The sequence below is a fragment of the Centruroides vittatus genome, unplaced genomic scaffold (assembly GCF_030686945.1).
Source record: "Centruroides vittatus isolate TY-2023 unplaced genomic scaffold, ASM3068694v2 contig_370, whole genome shotgun sequence".
Classification (NCBI taxonomy): Eukaryota; Metazoa; Arthropoda; class Arachnida; order Scorpiones; family Buthidae; genus Centruroides; species Centruroides vittatus.
In genome coordinates, this window is record NW_027122193.1 from 805,022 (window position 1) to 823,508 (window position 18,487).

The following is an 18,487-nucleotide window of genomic DNA, read 5'->3' on the forward strand; positions in this document are numbered from 1 at the left end:
ACTTGATGAAACAAGCTCAGATCTTGAAATAAGGCCAGTCAAACATTCTCGAACAATTATTATAAGTGACAACGAGGACTGAATTTGTGAGCATAACATTATGTTTTTTTTTTATTTTGACTTGAAATCATAATCGTTTTAGTTTTTATATGATGACGAATTTTATTTGAAGCTTTTTATGTACATAAATTTAAAAAATGATGAAAATGTTACACCGTAAAAGGCAGTTTTTCTCTTTTTAGAACTGAATTCCAGTTTTTGTATTAAGTTGGTGTCTCCTATAACGCGAATTCCCACAATGCGGTATTTTCAAGGAACGTATCTACCGCGTTGTAGGAGGCCTACCTGTATTATGAAAAATTTCAGAGCATTTTAATTATGTATTAAAAATAAATAAAATTTGTAAACAGAATTTTTGTAAAAGATTAACTTTTATTTTAGTAAATATTATTAATAATTACAAATAATTAATACATAGTATTATGTTAAGTATAAAATTATCACTTCAAATTTTACTACTAAAGAATAATTTTAATTTTGTATAAATTTTAATTATTTATATTGTCATTTTGATTTAGTTCTTGATTTTCTTTTGGTAAATTAGATTCTATTTTTTCTGTAACATTAAAAATATTGTCTTTAGCTTCTGATTTTACAATCCCTAAAGAATTTGAAAAATTTTCAGATTTTCCATTCTCATTTATGACAGTATCTTTACTCTCATCTCCTTGCATTGTATTTATGTTCACTGGCATATCACCCCTTTGTCTAAATGTGCTGCCACTACTTATTACATTACTAACAGCTTCTACTCCTGTATCTACATGTGGAAACTCTGGACTTCCTGGTATTCGAATATGAGTTCCTCCACCTGTTCCTGTACCTCCTCCTATTCCACCTCCATGGATTATGTTTTCTTCAGCTGATATGCTTGGAAATCTACCTTCCACAGGTGATACTGAATCTTCTCTGATTATAGTAGTTTTATCCTTCAATTCTGCAACGAGAAGAAAATTACCATGAAAATTTAAAGTAATCATTATTATTGAAAATTATTTGGTAACAATAAAGCAATAGATGATCAGGTTTTAAATTAATATTTTTATAATTATTAAATATGTATATATTAAAAATTAATATGGCATAATTTTGAGAAATATTTGGATAAATAAAGAAAATGAACAATCTAGAAGGACCAACCTTTTACTGAGAAGGACTGCATAAGCTATAAAAGACAAGTCTGAGGGCCAGGTATGGAAGATATAGTCAAAGATTGAGACTAAACATAGATTGTAATAACAATGTAATGAAGTCTCATCTAATCTGAGTAATTAAGATTAAGATAATTTATTTTCAAATAACAACAGACCAATCAATATGAAAATTGCAACTACTTTTTCAAAAGAATGTCATCAAAACTGGGGATAAATTTTTGTTGCACCCAATATTAAAGTTTCCTTTAGGTACTCATTGGTAAATGATTTTCAATATTTTTCAAACAGTTTTGTTTGAAAAGATACATGGAAGCAAAATAGAAAATATTCCCTATGTAAGCTTAAAATTTAAAATTCTCTTCTGGCAGAGATTTGTAAAAATTTAACAAACTCCCTTCTTTTACATAGATTTTTGTAAAAATCGTTTTGCAGCAAAGTCTATAAATTCTAGTCGACTTTTCAAAAATTTTATATGCTTTGAATTAGTTTAAATATTAATGATAAAATGAGTTATGTGGGCAAGATAAATATGGTATGTTTCTGGGTCCATATTTGCCTTGCAGGTCCATATTTGCCTTGGAGACCCTTGATCCAGAGTAATACTGTATTGTGCTTTTTTCATAAAATTTCCAGGATAATAAATACATTGTAAATATATTATAGTTTTGTTGGTTTGTATTTAGACTGAGTTTTGTTGGTGTTTTTCAGTGGCGTGCCGTGACATTTGATGATAGGGAAGCTGTTTCTGTAAGAAGCCGACTTCCAGGGGCAATCAGTTAATTGCGCGTCAGTGATAGTCTAGGGTCCATTCGTACGTGCGTGGTAGCGGAAGAGACGTATCTGACAAAAACCGACAAAAAAGAAACATAAAATAAACATATATTATGTACAAAATAGTTTGCTTTAGGACAATCAGCCGTTCGGACATCCTGGGCGTCGATGTGGTTCTTTGATGGTTGATCGAAGGTGGCCCCGGGACAGTGGCGTTGACAAGTCTGTAGGGCACGAAGAGACTTCCTCTGTTGGCATCGGGGACACGGTCTAAGTTCGACGTGGCACGGGTTACGGGTTGGCACAATAGACGAGAAACTGTTTTTTTTTTTTTTTTTTTTTTTTTTTGCGCGTTGGCACACGCGTTTTGGTTATTCGGAACGTTAACCGAATGCCAGGTGTCCTTGATTGTCGGAGATTATATCAATCTCCGTTCTTTCTTTCATCCATTTTGATTGGTCGTTCTCCCTCAATCACGCTTCCCGAGTGGTTGATCCCTGGTTACTAAACGTAACGAGACTCTTACCCGGAGCGCCAGAAAAGTCAAAATCGAAGACGAATTCGATCTTCCACCGATCATAGGACGATTTCCTTCCGCGATTTATGGTTTCTGCCTGGCAGTTTGATATAAACAATGGGTGTCCGACTACAAACGACTTTTACCTATGTTTTCTTAAACTAATAAATTTTTCTTTAAATTAACCGTTTTTTCGCGTCTTTCGTGACGGGTCAGACCTGTCCGGTACATGACATTTCCATAAAAGTTTTAAACAAATACTGGAAATGACAAAAATAAACAATTTATGTATTTTAGTTTTAAAATACCAATAATACATACATAATACGAATTGATATGATAGAAACAATGATAGAAAAACTTGTTTTTTTAATTTTTTATAAACTAACTCTATTCGGCGATTTTTTCCACAAAGTCGTTAATTACTTTATCATAGAAGTCGCTGGTCGTCGACTCCATTAATGTATTTAAAAGCTCTTTTTCTATGGAAAGCAACGCTAGCGATTACAATTTTTCCTCCCACCGAGTGTTCCTGGCCAATGTATGAATTTGCTTCGTGGTCGAAAAATTGCGCTCAGCAGATCCACCGGTAGATGGTGCCGTAAATATTAATGATATTAAATCATATAATTATTTTAGTACGTCTTTGTTCGGATCGACATTAATTATAATATGTTTTATGTTTAAGAGTTACTTGTCGATATAGTCCGGACACGAATATAAATATTGCGATTCACTATGTAATTTAGATAAATCAAAAAAATTCCTATATAATTTACTTACTTTAAAGAATTAAAACACGCTTGGAAAAATTGTTTTTCATAATATAAAAATTATTAACATCTAAAAGTGATAAAAATTCTTAAGATTTTGTCTGAAAATCTGTCAATATAATTACAGTATAATTAAAAGAAAATTATAATCAAATATAACTTTGCAAAAAAACGTACATAAGAATAACATTGAATACTCTTTACTTTTTAAATCTTAAACAATTCACTTAGTCAGTAGGTCCCTACCCAGTGGCTAAGGGATAGAATCGTTGGAAGCGTTACAAGTGTGTAGCTTCCACCAGCTAAACCGGGTGAGGTTGGTGCTCTGTGAAGCGCATGCGCCAATGCCCTCTGGCTGCTTTACACCATTCAGTTATTCTCGCCGTGGAAGCTTCTCGTAAGCACTTCCATTCCGCTCTGATATTCGAATATACAATAGCAATCTTATCGTTTTTTTCACATGTAGTACAGAAATTTGTAATAAGATACATAATGCAGTTATAATAAAATATTAATTTTAATTAATTCAAAGTACGTTAAAATATGAAAATTTATATTTTAGAAACTATTGATACAAGGGAAAGTCATTGGAAGGTGGAAGCGGCGCTTCCACCGCTTCCAATGACGGCACGCCACTGGTGTTTTTTTATTTTTATGAAAACTTGTTTTAGTTTAAATATTTAGTCTATAATTATTAAACAAAATTAGATTTAAAATTCTGCAAATATTCAGTTTCTTAAAGTTTAGAATATTTATAAGGTTATTTTATGTACAGGCATACCTAGATTATGTACACGAGTTCCATCATATAGTAGTAGTATCGTGAATTGCCATTTTCCATACATTCTTTTTTATTTAAAGAAAGTTTTACCTCATGGAATGTTTTTGAGCAATGACCAATATGATTTTATAACCCAGTATTCTTCAGAGGATGTCATTGTTAAATTGTGTGATACTCTATAGCAAGGAAAGAAGAAACGATTGATGTCTCTGTTACTATTTGTAGATATCAAAAACTCATTTAACAATGTATGGTGGTTTTAAATTCAAAACTTATCATAGATACCATAGTACCACAAAATATTTTCTACCTGCTCAAGAATTTCTTAACAGACAGAACAGCTGAGCTTTAATTGAGCTTTATTAAAAACAACCTGCTCCCTAAATAAAGGCTGTACTCAAGACTCAGTATCTGAACCCCTACCTTGGAATATTGTTATGTGACGGTAAGTCATAATTTTGTATATACGCGATAGTCATAAGCATAAAATTAATCCCTAAATTCTTTATTCTTTATTTCCCTTATTTCTCGATTTTTCTATTTTCACTTTCCTTGCGGGTGGGGCAGTCCATTTCCAGGAAGTAAGGGAAAGGACAAAGGAGTAAAAAGACCCTGAGGCACAAGAACGGGAGTAACGGTTATTCTTGAGGTGGAGCTGAGACAGAGCAGACGGTAGGAGAGAATCCGAGCGGCTCGTTCAGCGGAACAGAGATACGACTGGAAAAGAAGAAAGATAGTAGCCAGTGTCGTAAATATAATTCCCTGACCCGAAGATTTCGAGAACGCATCATTATCCTGGGTACCCCCTATATTTTCTTTCATATACTTCTCTTATCTATCAAACTCTTCCTTTTTTCTCTCTAGTTTGTACGTTAGTTTTAGTCTTAGTTTATAAAATTTCAGTTAATATTCCATTGTAACTCGCTATCAGTGAGACGCGCTTCTTTTGTGTGAACCACGTGTTTTTTTTTCTTTGTCTACTCCTCATTCGTCTACACGTGTGCGAGGTCCTGAGTTGGAGTTGCAAAAGAATCCTGTATATCATCACGCGAGGAGAAAAGTATTTTGTTAATAATTGTTTTTTTATCTATATAATTAAAATTAAAGTTTTGTTTTATTCGTATTTCTTGTCATTTCGTTGGCTATGCACTCGCGTGACTTAACAGTTATAAATGATTTGCTAGTTAAATTATCAGACTGTTACTGTTTATTGATTATAAATCAGCTATATCATTAAAAAATAATTAATTATTGATGATTTTGATTATTTAACATATGTCATTTTTTTATATATATCATAAATTAAGATTAATTGCCATAACATTATCATTTTTTTTTTATTACACTTTCACTTTCTAAAATAATTCCAAAAATCATAAAATAGACTTGAGAGACTCCTTATAAATATTCATAATTTTAATAAACTAAATACTAAATATTCACAGAATTATAAATCTAATCTTGTCTAATAATTATTGACTTAATGTTATAATATATATACAGGGTGTTCACTTAGATCTATTCAGGGGCAAAAGAGATCTTCCCAGCATTTCACAAGTCTGTGAATGTGGTGCATGCTTGTTCCAGCACTAGAATAACTGAAGGGAATCGATTTAAGATAATGTAAAAACTCTCTACCTTGATATTCACCCAGCTAATTTTTCAGAAAAAACAAATGTTTTTGGTCTATTAAGACCTGCTTCAGGTCACAAATTTCAAATAGATGGAATGCTCAATGTTTCAACGTTTGAATATGTCAAATGTAGAAGTAGAAAAGCTCATATGTAAATACAAATTTAAAATCCTCTAAAATCAATCAATAGGATGCATCCAAGTGTAAATCAAGATAGAGAGTTTTTATATTATAATATAGCCCAAGTTTTGGAGTTCAGAACATTTTTACAATTTAAGATAGTTTAACACACAAATAATCTATCACTGTAAAAAATAAAGACAACATTGCAGAAATTGATGCAAAAGTCAGATTTATTTTGATAGAGAACATGTTAAAAATGACTGCCTTCAATGGTAATACAGAGTTGAGGATAGTTAAGTGTGATATTATAAATGGCATGTAGGATTCTGGTGACATTGTTTCACAAGACTTGCATACATCTCTTCAGTTTGCCAACATCACATGGCACTGCTGGGTATGCATCATACACTGATCCTTTTAGGTTACTCCACAGGAAAAAATCCAGAGAGGTCAAGTCTGGTGAATATGATATCCAAGGAATAGGACTTTCTTGTCCTAGCCAGAAGTTGACAACTGTTTTGTAAGCCACTAATTCATGTCTGCCTAGAACGAAGTGGCAGGTCATCATATTGATATCAAACTTGCTGTAGTTATGTTGGAATCAACGATCAAAATTATTGTCAACTGTTATACGGCATTGTTACATACAACGAATTGTGTCGCAATGTTTTGTAAACATTCTTCCGTTATGTAATAAAAGATTGGTGGTGCTGTTGACCCCTTGGGGAACCATAGGTGATGATGACCTAGTTTCACACTCCCCCTTTCCAGCGCTGGCCTTCTGTGAGTCAAGACAGTGTGTATTCTTTGTTTCTTTGTTATATAACCAGTTATGCGAGTCTAACTTGTTTTTACTAATATCTCCAACAAGCAACATCTAGTCTAACAGGTTATGGGCCCAGTTACAGCAGGAACTAATTAAGCGTAAGGAGGAAAAAAAAAGGTAAATTCAAGAAATAATGTAAACTTGATATAAATTTATGTAAGAAGAATATTCAGCGAGAACACAAAAGACTTCACAATAGTGGATAAAAGTTACATTGCCATCACAGAATTGAACAACAACAACTATCACATTTGGAAATATAAGATGGAATTGCTGTTGATAAAAGACGAGTTATGGGACTTAATATAAAAGGAAATACCTTCCGATCCTGACTCATCTTGGTTAACAAAGGACGCAAAGACACGTACCATGATAGGTCTCCTGATGGAAGACAATCAACTACCATTAGTAAGAAAGGAAACTACAGCTAAAGGAACTTGGCAAGCCATAAGGAAACACCATGTTAAGTCTATACTATCAAATAAAGTTTACCTATTGAAGAAAATTTGCAATTTAAAACTAGAAGAAAACAGCAACATGGAGATACACTTGGCCAACATGGAGGAATTGGTTGATTGTCTTACAGCAATGGGAGAAACTAGCTGAGAAATTACAGATAGCATTATTACTTAGTAGCTTGCCAGACAGCTATAGCACTTTAATAACAGTACTAGAGACTCGTCTAGAAAAAGATTTAGCTCAGGAGTTAGTACGTAATAAATTACTTGAAGAACACTCAAGAAGAAAGATCTCATCAAATGAAGAATGTGAACCAGATAAAGCATTTAAAGTGGGAGCATGCCCAGTAATTCAGAAAAGGAATTTGCTCAAAAGTTGTTATTTTTGCAAAAAAACAGGGACATGTAAAGAAAGAATGTAGGAAATATGCAACATGGAAAGAAAACATCCAAATCAGATCAACAAAATTTATGCGGAAAGTGATGAACAACATCCGGAAAAGCAATCCTATGTATGTTTTAAGACAGGAACACAAAACAAGATTCGTCAATGGTACAGAGTTACAGAGTAGAGGGCTGTCTGGAAGACTTAGCCCGGCGAAGAATGGGGGGAGAAGGATGGGAGAGGGGTATAGGTGGAAAGTAAGGAAGGAAGGGAGTGGGAATGGGATCACTTGAGATCTTACATCGCAAGTATTTATAAAAACAGTAATAAAATACATACAAACTACCAATTTGGCGGAGATGAATGTTGGTACACTTACATACAATATATGCAATCAGTACAGCAAGTCACATAATCCAATAATACAATGTAAGAAAGGAAGTAATACAGGAAGAAAATGCGTGTACAAGAAAGATTAAAACTGTAATTTACAATGAGAACAAAACAACAAGAGTTTAATGGCTAGTACATGCATACACAGTATGCTGTAAGCCAATACATGAACGTGTACAATGAAGACAAATTGAAACAGAGATACAACATTACACAGTACACAAGAAAGACACATTCACATACCACAGAATGTGAGAGTTTATAAATTGTCCATGGTTGAGAGGCCAACAAGCTTTTTCCGCTTGTCCCTTAATAGTGGGAATAGTATCCTGCTGTTGTAGTTCAGATTGCAGGCTATGCTGAAGTCTTGTGGTGGGTGAAGCCCCCCCATGTAATTATGTATATTTTTATCATCATCATTATTATTATTTTTATTATTGTCATAATTTTAGAATTAATGTTAAGTCTACTAACCCTAAATATCTAATTCTTTCAACCGAAAAACACTGACTTGATGGCGTGTTTTGGGCGAGTATGGGGTTACCTACCCAGGTGAAGGGGTCAACTTTCGTCATTCTGAGTCACGACGGCGAAGAAGGAAGCACGTGGAAGTGGGTAAGAAGAGGCGCGAGAAAGGTGCTACGGAGTGCAGACGTTGGAGGATATTGTCGTCTTTGGTGATTATGAGAAGCAGAGGGAAGGCTACGAATTAGGATCGCACTTATCTCTCTACAAAGAACCTTTCTATCGGTGAGGGTGAATATTTTCCTACTCTACGGACTGACCCCCCCCCCTTGTGTCGCTACCACAAGATACGAGAACAAAGGATCCTGAACTAACAAACGACGAGAGAAGTAAAAGGGGAGCACTTTTATAATATTACTAACCTTAATATTAATTTAGCCTAGTATAATTTAAATCTATTAGTTATATATGCCGATGCAATCGGATTGTGGATCCGAAACTTATAATTGTCGGAAAATTGCGGTCCATTGTTGTGTTAAAAGTAACGCGATAGGTGTACGTTGTAGTAGTTTTGTAAACTGTAAACCGGCATATGTTTTAATAAATAAGTATTGTTATTATTTTCTTAATATATGTGATAGTCCGATATATTTTATTTGTAACACGTGGGTCTCGTTAACCCGTCACACCACAGTCTGTGTTGCCCGGAATATGCTGCAGGATTCGATGAAAGTCACTAGGTGCCGGTAAGCCTCCTTGTCCGCACAGAGAAAATCGAGTTGGGGTGGCCAGTTTTGGCCCTTTTGTATACAGTAGACAAATAAGTCGTGCCGTTCTGCATCATAGTGCGGGCAGTCAATTAAAGTGTGAAACACATCCCCCAAGGAGACACCATCACAGTCACAGGAATTGCAGTTGCTCTTCCCAAACCGATGTAGATAATAAGGAAAGTTTCTGTGCCCGGTCAGATACTGAGTAAGGCTATAGGTGGGAGATATGTGGAAAAGCCGTTGCCGGCTCTGCACCGATGGTAGGAAGTGGAAGGTGGTACGCCCAGTGGTAGATGCAGTCCATTCAGACTGCCAAGCGGACAGAGTCTTCTTCTGAAGATAGCTATTTATGTAGCTTATAGGCACTGTGTTGAAGGAAGGTGAGACATCTAGTGTGGCTACTCTTTTTGCTAGCTCGTCTGCCCTTTCATTCCCGCTGATGCCATTATGACCTGGAACCCAGCAAAAGAAAACATTCCTCCTTCTTTTGAGGTTGTTGATAAGATGTCTTACCTTGACCCCTGTTGTGGTACACTTCTGCATGCCCTTTATCACATTTAAGACGTATCTGCTGTCAGTGAGAAATTGAAAATTCCCTTTTAGGGTTTTTAGTTTTGCCGTTATTGTTGTTAGGACTTTACACATTGCCCAGAGCTCCGTCGTCAATGGTACGTAGACTCAGGAGCTTCATCGCGTATGTGTTGCGAGAAGTATTTATTCACAACCATTAATAGTAAACATAGAGAAAGAGTGACACTAGCCAATGGTCAAGCTCTATACACCAAAGGTAAAGGCAATGTAATGATAACCTGCATGGATGGAAATAACAAACGACATCAAATATATATGAAAGACGTGCTATATGTACCACACCTTAAAGGAAATTTAATCTCAGTCAGAAGACTAATGGCATTAGGGTTTGCCATACAATTTGAAGGAAACATTTGCTCTATCCAGAAGAATGGAGTAACAGTAGCAACAGCAAACATTGGGTGGAAGTAAAAAGAATCTTTCATTATCTGAATTCGACAAAAAAAGAAGAAACTTAAATTAGGAAATACTGATGAAGAATTAGAACTTAAATGTTATGTAGATGCCTACTGGGGAGGCGATCATATAGACTGCAAATTGAACACAGGATATTTGCTCTTGTTAAAAGGAAGTCCTATCCATTGGGTTAGCAAAAAGCAACAGTGTAGAGCACTTTCATCCACCAAAGCGGAGTACGTAGCCTTGGCAGAAGCTACTGAAGAAACTGTATGGATGAAACGACTTCTAGAAGAAATAAATCTATTGATTACAATACCTATCAAAATATTTGAGGACAATCAAAGTTGTATTCGACTTTTAGAGCTAGGAAAAGCACAACAGCGCACGAAACATATCAACACAAAATGCCATTTTGTTCGTGATTTAAAGAATTTGGGAGAAATTACCGTAATCTATTGTCCGAGTGAACAGATGATAGCCGACTTGTTAACAAAGCCTCTAGACACGGATAAGGTTAATAAATTTACTCATGATATTGGATTGTATTAATGATCAATTGTTGACGGGGTGTGTTGAAATCAGTGATCGTGATGTTTTGTAGACGTTCTTCTGACATAATAAAAGGTTGGTGGCGCTGTTGACCCCTCAGGGAAGGTGACCTCATTTCACTCTCCTTTTCCAGCACTGTCCTTCCATGATTCAAGACTGTAATCTTTGTGTATTCTTTGTTTCTTTGTTATATAACCAGTTATGCAAGTTTAACTTGTTTTTACTAATATCTCTGACAAGCAACATCTAGTCTAACAAAATATAGTTTGCATTCAACTTGTAAACTTTGTCACAGCATGAGTAGTCAAATTTTATGAATAGATTTTATAGAATAACTATACTAATTATTTACAAATAATTATTATTATTATTTCTTAAAAATTATAGCAAAAATATAATTTACCAAGAATTTTTGGTAAAAGTTCCTCCAAAATTGTAACTCGAGCTTCAAGTGTATCTAATTCATCTCGAAGTTTTTGTAATACTTCTAGAAGAGCCTTTTGTAAATAAAAATAATAATTAATCTAAATTGAATCGACATATTAAAGTTTTAAAATTTATTAAAATTAAGATATCTATATTCAGAGCTAGTTCAATTAGTGGACTTTGTAGAGCATTTAGTCTTAGTCTCCATATATCAAAGGTCCTTCCTCACCTTCAGCATAACAACTTTAATGCCAATAAAATATTAAATACAGAAAAAAAAATCACTGAAAAGTAAATAATATAATTTTGAGAAGTAAAATTACACTTCACTCTGACACCGGGGATGAAATACTAAATATTGAACCTGTTACCGGTGTAATTTGCGTGAAAAAATCTTCTTTCCACAAACGTTTTCGAGCTTTCCAAACAGCTCTTCTTCAGGTAGAGAAAAAAGTTCCGACGAAACACTTCGAAAAAAGGAACGTAGACATTTAAATAAAAAACCGAATCTAAAAATTTTTAGATTCGGTTTTTTATTTAAATGTCTACGTTCCTTTTTTCGAAGTGTTTCGTCGGAACTTTTTTCTCTACCTGAAGAAGAGCTGTTTGGAAAGCTCGAAAACGTTTGTGGAAAAGAGAGATTTTTTCACGCAAATTACACCGGTAACAGATTCGGTATTTAGTAATTTTGAGAAGAAAAATATATACAACTAAACCTCATATATATATATATATATCTAGAAATACAGTTTTAGAAATCATCTTTAGAAATACAATAAAAATAGGATTAGAAAATGCATAAAAGAATCCTAGTTGCTATAGTACAGCTTGAAGAAGATTGAAATGGACAGATTCTATTTCTAAAGTAAGATGGATAGTTTTTTCATCATTATAACGCCAAAAAATCTTTCGTATATTTTTATGTTTTAAATTCCATATTTAATTTGTTAGTACTTCAAAAACTATATATAATTCTATATACACTCTATATTTTTATTATGTTTATAGTGTTATTTTATCTGTAGAGAGAGGGAGAAACTCCTATGTACAGGGTGTTTTTTTTTAAACTGACAGTACTCATAGACATCTATAGAGCAATCTAACAGCCGGACTGTTGCCAAATTTGGGAGAGTGACTAAGGACGACATGGGAAAGAGATTCCGCGAAGAAAAAAGTAGTACCCAAATTTGCCGGATAGGGTGGATTTGGCGCTGTTGTAGCAAAACAGCTAAGAATCTGCATAAAATCCAGCTTCAATTAACAAACACACGAATAAATAATCAGACAGAGGTTTCAGTGTAATAACGAAAGTTTAATTAATCAGCAAATAACCTTCTCCATTCTTCAGTGTGATCACCATCTTGCTGGACAACACATTGCATCCTGAAACCGTGTTCTCTATGGCCGAACGTAACATATCCACAGGAATGTTCATCACAGTTTGAGAAATGTTGTCCTTCAAGGTCATCAAGTTTGGGACATTACCAAGATAACCTTGGACTTTAAGTAACCCCACAGGAAAAAGTAACATGGGGTTAGATCCGGGGAGCAAGGCGGCCATGCAAGTGGAAAAAAAGCGACTGATGACCCTTTCTTCAGTGAAGTGCTGGTAGCTTTTTCGCTACAACAGCGCCAAATCCACCCCTACTGGCGAATTTAGCTACTACTTTTTTCTTTGCGGAATCTCTTTCCCGTGTCATCCTTAGTTGTTCTCCCAAATTTGGCGACAGTCCGGCTGTTAGATTGCTCTACAGATGTCTTTGAGTACCGTCAGTTTAAAAAAAAAAACACCCTGTACAATATTGTAATCTTTTAATTTTAGACTTGTAAACTTTATAAATACAAATATAAAAATAATAATAATAATTGTATTTATAAAGTGTAAAATAATTATACTGATATGAATATATAACATTTAACAACAAATGTTAATTTAATAGCTGAATAGCTGTAGAAATATTGTTAAATATATTACATTACTTTATAATTAATTATGAAATAACATATTTCAATGTAAACTTACTACTGGTAATGACATATCCTCTGACAATTCCAAGTCTGGTAGATCTAAATTAAAAGGTACAAAGTTAAAATATTGTTTACATAAAAGTAAAAATTGTACAGTTTCAAATTTTAATTAAATTCATTAAAATTTTTCTAAATAAGATATGAAAAAGAAATCTGGTTTACTACTTTTTTTAAATAGATTATTATGACAATATTTTAATCAACTGATCATAAAATATCTAATATTAAATCAACTTTATAATATAATTTAAGAATTTTAAAATTTAAAATATAACTGTAAAATGGGACCAAGATGGTTCAGACTATGGTGGCAAGATAGGAAAAGAATTGTTTATTTGTAATCATATTCAGCTACTTCTATTATTTACTTTTTATTTCCATTACCCTATATTCAAAAGTTTATTTGTTATATTTTTATTACTATTTAAAACTTTCATTTACCAATTTGCAAAATCATGGTGATAAACATGAAATATAATCCAAAAAACGAATGCATTTATAAAAATATTTGTGAATTTAATAATGATAAAAAGTATTTATGTTAAGTTTTAAATAAATTATGAGATTTGGAAAATAAATAAATAAAAATTACCTGTATTGTCTAATCTACTTTCTCGGATTCCAAAAATTGACGAGCCGGGAGGACCCGGTGGTCCTACTGCACCAGGTGGTCCTGGAAGTCCAACAAGACCCGTATCACCAGGACGACCTGGTGGTCCTTCAGATCCTCGATCGCCTTTTGGACCTGGTGGTCCTGGAATTCCTGGCTGACCTGGAAGTCCTCTTAACCCAGGAAGACCATCTTTACCTGGAAGACCTATAAAAAAATTCAAAAAATGTTGCTATTAAATTTGATTAATAAGTTATTTACAATAACTAGATTTAAATTTAATTCAGAATAGCATGCAGAAAATATTTATGTTATTTATTTCAAAATAAGATGATAAAGTACTTAGATAATATCTTATATCATCAATAAAAAATTTAATAATAATGTTAAATTACATTTTTAATATGCTTACAACAGATCAAAACAATTAAATACAAAAAAAAAATGAGTAACATTCTGTGCAAATACATTTCTTAAGATAAAAGAATTCATTGGAATAACAAAAAAACCAGAAATGAAAAAAATCAGATGTGTAATGGTCTGTGACAATTGCTCGTCATATTGTAGTTATAACATTCATTTTTTTCAGACACAAAGCCCTTTGTTAAAATTCCCAAATGTTCCACTGCCCATTAGGTCTGGAGGGGCAATAACCCCAGCGGGGGGAACAGGACTAAGGATGATGGAAGTATAGACTTTTTCCTTCTCGATGTGTTAAAGAACCACGCGAAGTTGATCAGCTGCAACAGGGTTGGATCATGAGAACATCAATGAGGACAATGAAAGGGAATTTGGATTGACCAGATGGGTAGAGGAATATGACAAATACACAACAAGCATCTAAAGGAACACTTCTATGTATTTAATTGTATATGGTAAAATGTAATTTGTAAATAATAACCATGGATTGGAAAACTTGATAATTGTCATGAAAAATCACATAATCAATTGTAACAGGAACAAATAATAGGAATCTATGTCAACTCAACTTTGTGTTGAAGAAATAAAACTTACAGGTCTTTAATCTTGATTTTATGTATAAAAAAATTAGATTCAAATTTTTCTGCCTTCATTACTATTCAATAAGTGCATCAAAGTAATGGAGTCATGCAAATTAAAAGCATGTATCATTGCTAATATGAATAAGTAGGTATTTTAATGGCTTTGTAAATGTGAGGTTGCTGATATTTGCTAGGAAAGCATATCACATTAAAATGGGTCAAAAAAAAAATTTAATCAAACACTAAACCTTTTTCCCACCATCAAATGTTTAAATGTGTAAATCAAAATGTTTAAACATTAATATTTGTTTTATTTTACTTTTCTTATATGTAGTTAATTTAAATTTTTGTTTTTTGTTTCTGATATTTTTTAACAATGTTTAAAATTATTTTCTGGCAAGTATTTCCTGAAATGGCCTTTTTGAAGATGTAACAGTAACAGTAGTTTATGAAAACTTCTGTGGTGATGGACCCTGAAATAATGACAGTTTCTCGCCACCATGAACTTTCACGATATGTCCAAATATGTGCCGTGTACAGAGCAGTAAATATGAATTGCCAATGTGAAGTGCAAAACCAAGACGAAAATTTTAGTATACAATTGATAAGGTAAAATATATACAGGCTAAAGCTATTGCAGAGCCAAATTTTCACTGGGATTTTCTTTGTCGACACTTAGTTGATCCACGTGGAGCTTACCTCTTCTTACACACATCACTCTCTCTCACAGTATAGCCAAAAATAACAAAAACCCTCTCCTCTTCATCACGTGAATCCTCTCCTTTCTAATTTGGTCCATAGACCCAGCTACACCCCATAGCCTCAGGATAAGGGATGCCTAAAGTGTGATAATGCTCACTAGACCACACTTCTCTAAATGTAATATTCATAATATCTTTTATATTTAACTTTTTTAATATATAGTAAACTTTTCTGCCATAAATTTTTGAATTATTATAATGTAATCCAAGGAATAAAAAGCTGTATGATATATATATATATATATAGTACAGCTTTTTATTCCTTGTATTTTATTCCAGTATATATATAGCAAATATAATTAGTTTTGCTTTTGTAAAATTTATGTTTTATAAATATTACTAGAAAAATTTATTAGCAATATATTTATAATATTATACAGAAAATAATTTTTTATACCTTGTCTGCCTTCAAGCCCTGGCAATCCAGGTTCACCAGGTGGTCCAGGTGAACCAATTTGAATTTTTGTTTTTTCGTCAATATTTTGATCATATAGCTTTCCAGGAGGTCCAGGATATCCTCTTTCACCACGAGGACCTTGAAGCCCAGGAATTCCGGACTCTCCCTTAAGTCCTCGTTCACCCTTTTCACCAGGTATTCCTTGTGGTCCCCTTTCTCCGGGATAACCAATTTGACCAGGTGGACCTTGAACACAAGGACATTCCGTTCCAGTAGAAATTGTGAAAGTTTTTGTTGTTTTGTGTGAAGGATTACCAGGAAAATCAGATTTAAAATTATCATTTTCTTCTGGAAGAATATTATAAGTGATTGTTGGATTTGATACTTCTGGATTCAAATTATTTCTGAAAACCTTCAAAAAATAAAAATATATTTTTTATTGATATATACTAAATGATAAATTTTCTAGAATATTTTAAAAAATTCTCTTATATCGCTAATTTTTCATTTAGACGCATTTCCATTTAATAATACTGAAATTTATTAATCTAATAATATAAGTCATTGATCGTGGTGTTTGTATATCTGTAACGAAATGCCTAGACTGGCCACTAGGTGTGTCCCTAGCTATTATTTAAATTAACAATAAATTCAGTATATTATTAGATGTGGTGTTTTGCATTTTTGACTGCGTTTTAGTATGGTATGCCATGAAAAATTCAGTATATTATTATTTTTATTTGTAATAGGAATTTATTATGGATATGAATTTATTATTTATACCACGGAATGACACCGCTGCTGCTAGTTTAGTAATAACTAGTGTTTTGTTATTTTTTATTTATTTTTTTGTTTAAACATTTTTTATCTTTGTGTCATAAGTATGAATATATGCTGACTTTTAGTCAAAAACCTAGTTAGTAAACTTTTACTGTAACGATTATAATAAATATATTTTCATTTAAATTTACCTTTTTTTAAAATTTTAAGATTCTACTTCTCTATCCAAGATAGAGAATAGAAGCTTAAAAATTGTTTCAGGATGGTTAGATAAGTTATTGATAGTTAAGGACTGAAATTTAATGCTACATTGTAAATATTAAACTTGAAAAAGAAATTACCTTTGTTTCTAAAGAAGACAATCGTTTCTCTAGTTGTTCAAATTTAGTACAGTTGAAACAACCTAAATGAAAAGTACAACAAAATAATTATCTTTTAATTATTCATCAAAGTTTCATTGAACTTTTCAGAAATTTCTCAAAATCTAATTCAGTTCTTTCCATTATATAGACCAGGGGTCACCAAACTTTTTCACAACAGGGCAGATAACTGAGAGAATGACGAGTGCGGGCCGTATAACCATTTTGTTCAATACAGCACATTGAATACACAAAAAATAAAGACAGCTAACATATTTATTTACCAATACACAAGCATGATGGCTGCAGCAAGCTGGTAATCGCTTTTCTTAGAAACTTCATTGCAGATACTTATACAAAAAGCGCTGTGATATCCAGTGGCAAAAAGTCACCAAATTTTTTATTTCACTGATTTATCAGAAAATTATATTACTGTCAGATGCAAAAATCAGATTGGAGCAATTTTGGCATTTTTACTTACACTTATTTTAACAAAGTCACAGACAAAAACCTTTTACAGTGTTGTATATGACAGAGAATCAACTAACTAATACAACACTGTAAAAGGTTTTTGTCTGTGACTTTTCTACTATTAACACTGCAGTGAATAACGCAGACATTTATTGTGTCACTTATTTTAATTTTTTTTACATAGTAAGTTTATCTACAATCTATGATATTTCCATATAAATAATTACATTTTAGCTCATTTGTGACATAGTGTGGCAATGGGCTGGTTGAACTGACCTTTACCTTTTTTCAGATCCGACCCACAGGCCATGGTTTGGTGACCCCTTATATAGACATAATGAAATGAATTTATTGAGTATTCAATTTTTCTTCACTTTTCCAGAACATCTTTCTAAAAGTAAGCTTTGATTTTTTTCTATCACTGAGCAGCAGAAATAATTTAGAAAATTCTGGAAAAAGTAGCAGTCAGGAGCATAATTCATACCAGCAACTGCCACTTACCATGCATTGCCAGTTACTATCTAGATTTCTGTCCGATCCCTCTCTTGGAGACATATTTAATTTAGATATAACCATCATAGGTTACTTACGCTGCCGACTGGGGAGAACTCTTTTCACACGGTGTATAATCACCCACTACGACACTCAGATGATTTTATCCCAGTATGGTGTATATAAATACACATATAAACATCTCAAAGGCCTATATTCATAATAACGCCAAATAATTTCTAGATTAAATCAGGCTATTTTACCACTACTATTAATAATTTAGAAATCCCTTTCTGGGCCAATTCTTTTTTTCCAGAATTTTATAAATTATTTAATAGGAATTTAATTATTAAATTTAAGCAGCATTAATTTAATAGTTAACTCAAATAGTAAATTTTATATTTGAAACATTTAAGAAAATAATAGAAATTTGATATATTTTAAAAATAGTTTAAATATTTTTCATTTGAAATATAAATACACTCATTCACAAAAAACTTATGCACCAAGGAAT

At 32.8% G+C, this 18,487-nt stretch overlaps 1 protein-coding gene across 1 annotated transcript in view; it reads right to left on the reverse strand.

Annotated features, from left to right (window-relative positions):
- Positions 1-412: 412 nt before the first annotated feature.
- The window catches only part of LOC136975286 (collagen alpha-1(XXVI) chain-like), a 34,105-nt gene continuing 16,030 nt past the window's right edge, over positions 413-18,487 (reverse strand). Inside the window, exons 4-9 of the mRNA XM_067270328.1 lie at positions 16,993-17,054; positions 15,872-16,283; positions 13,695-13,919; positions 13,098-13,141; positions 11,052-11,145; positions 413-997 (exon numbers count right to left, since the gene is read on the reverse strand). Of these exons, the coding sequence (XP_067126429.1) occupies positions 549-997; positions 11,052-11,145; positions 13,098-13,141; positions 13,695-13,919; positions 15,872-16,283; positions 16,993-17,054 (1,286 nt within the window). The 3' untranslated portion in view covers positions 413-548. The remainder of the gene's footprint in view (positions 998-11,051; positions 11,146-13,097; positions 13,142-13,694; positions 13,920-15,871; positions 16,284-16,992; positions 17,055-18,487) is intronic.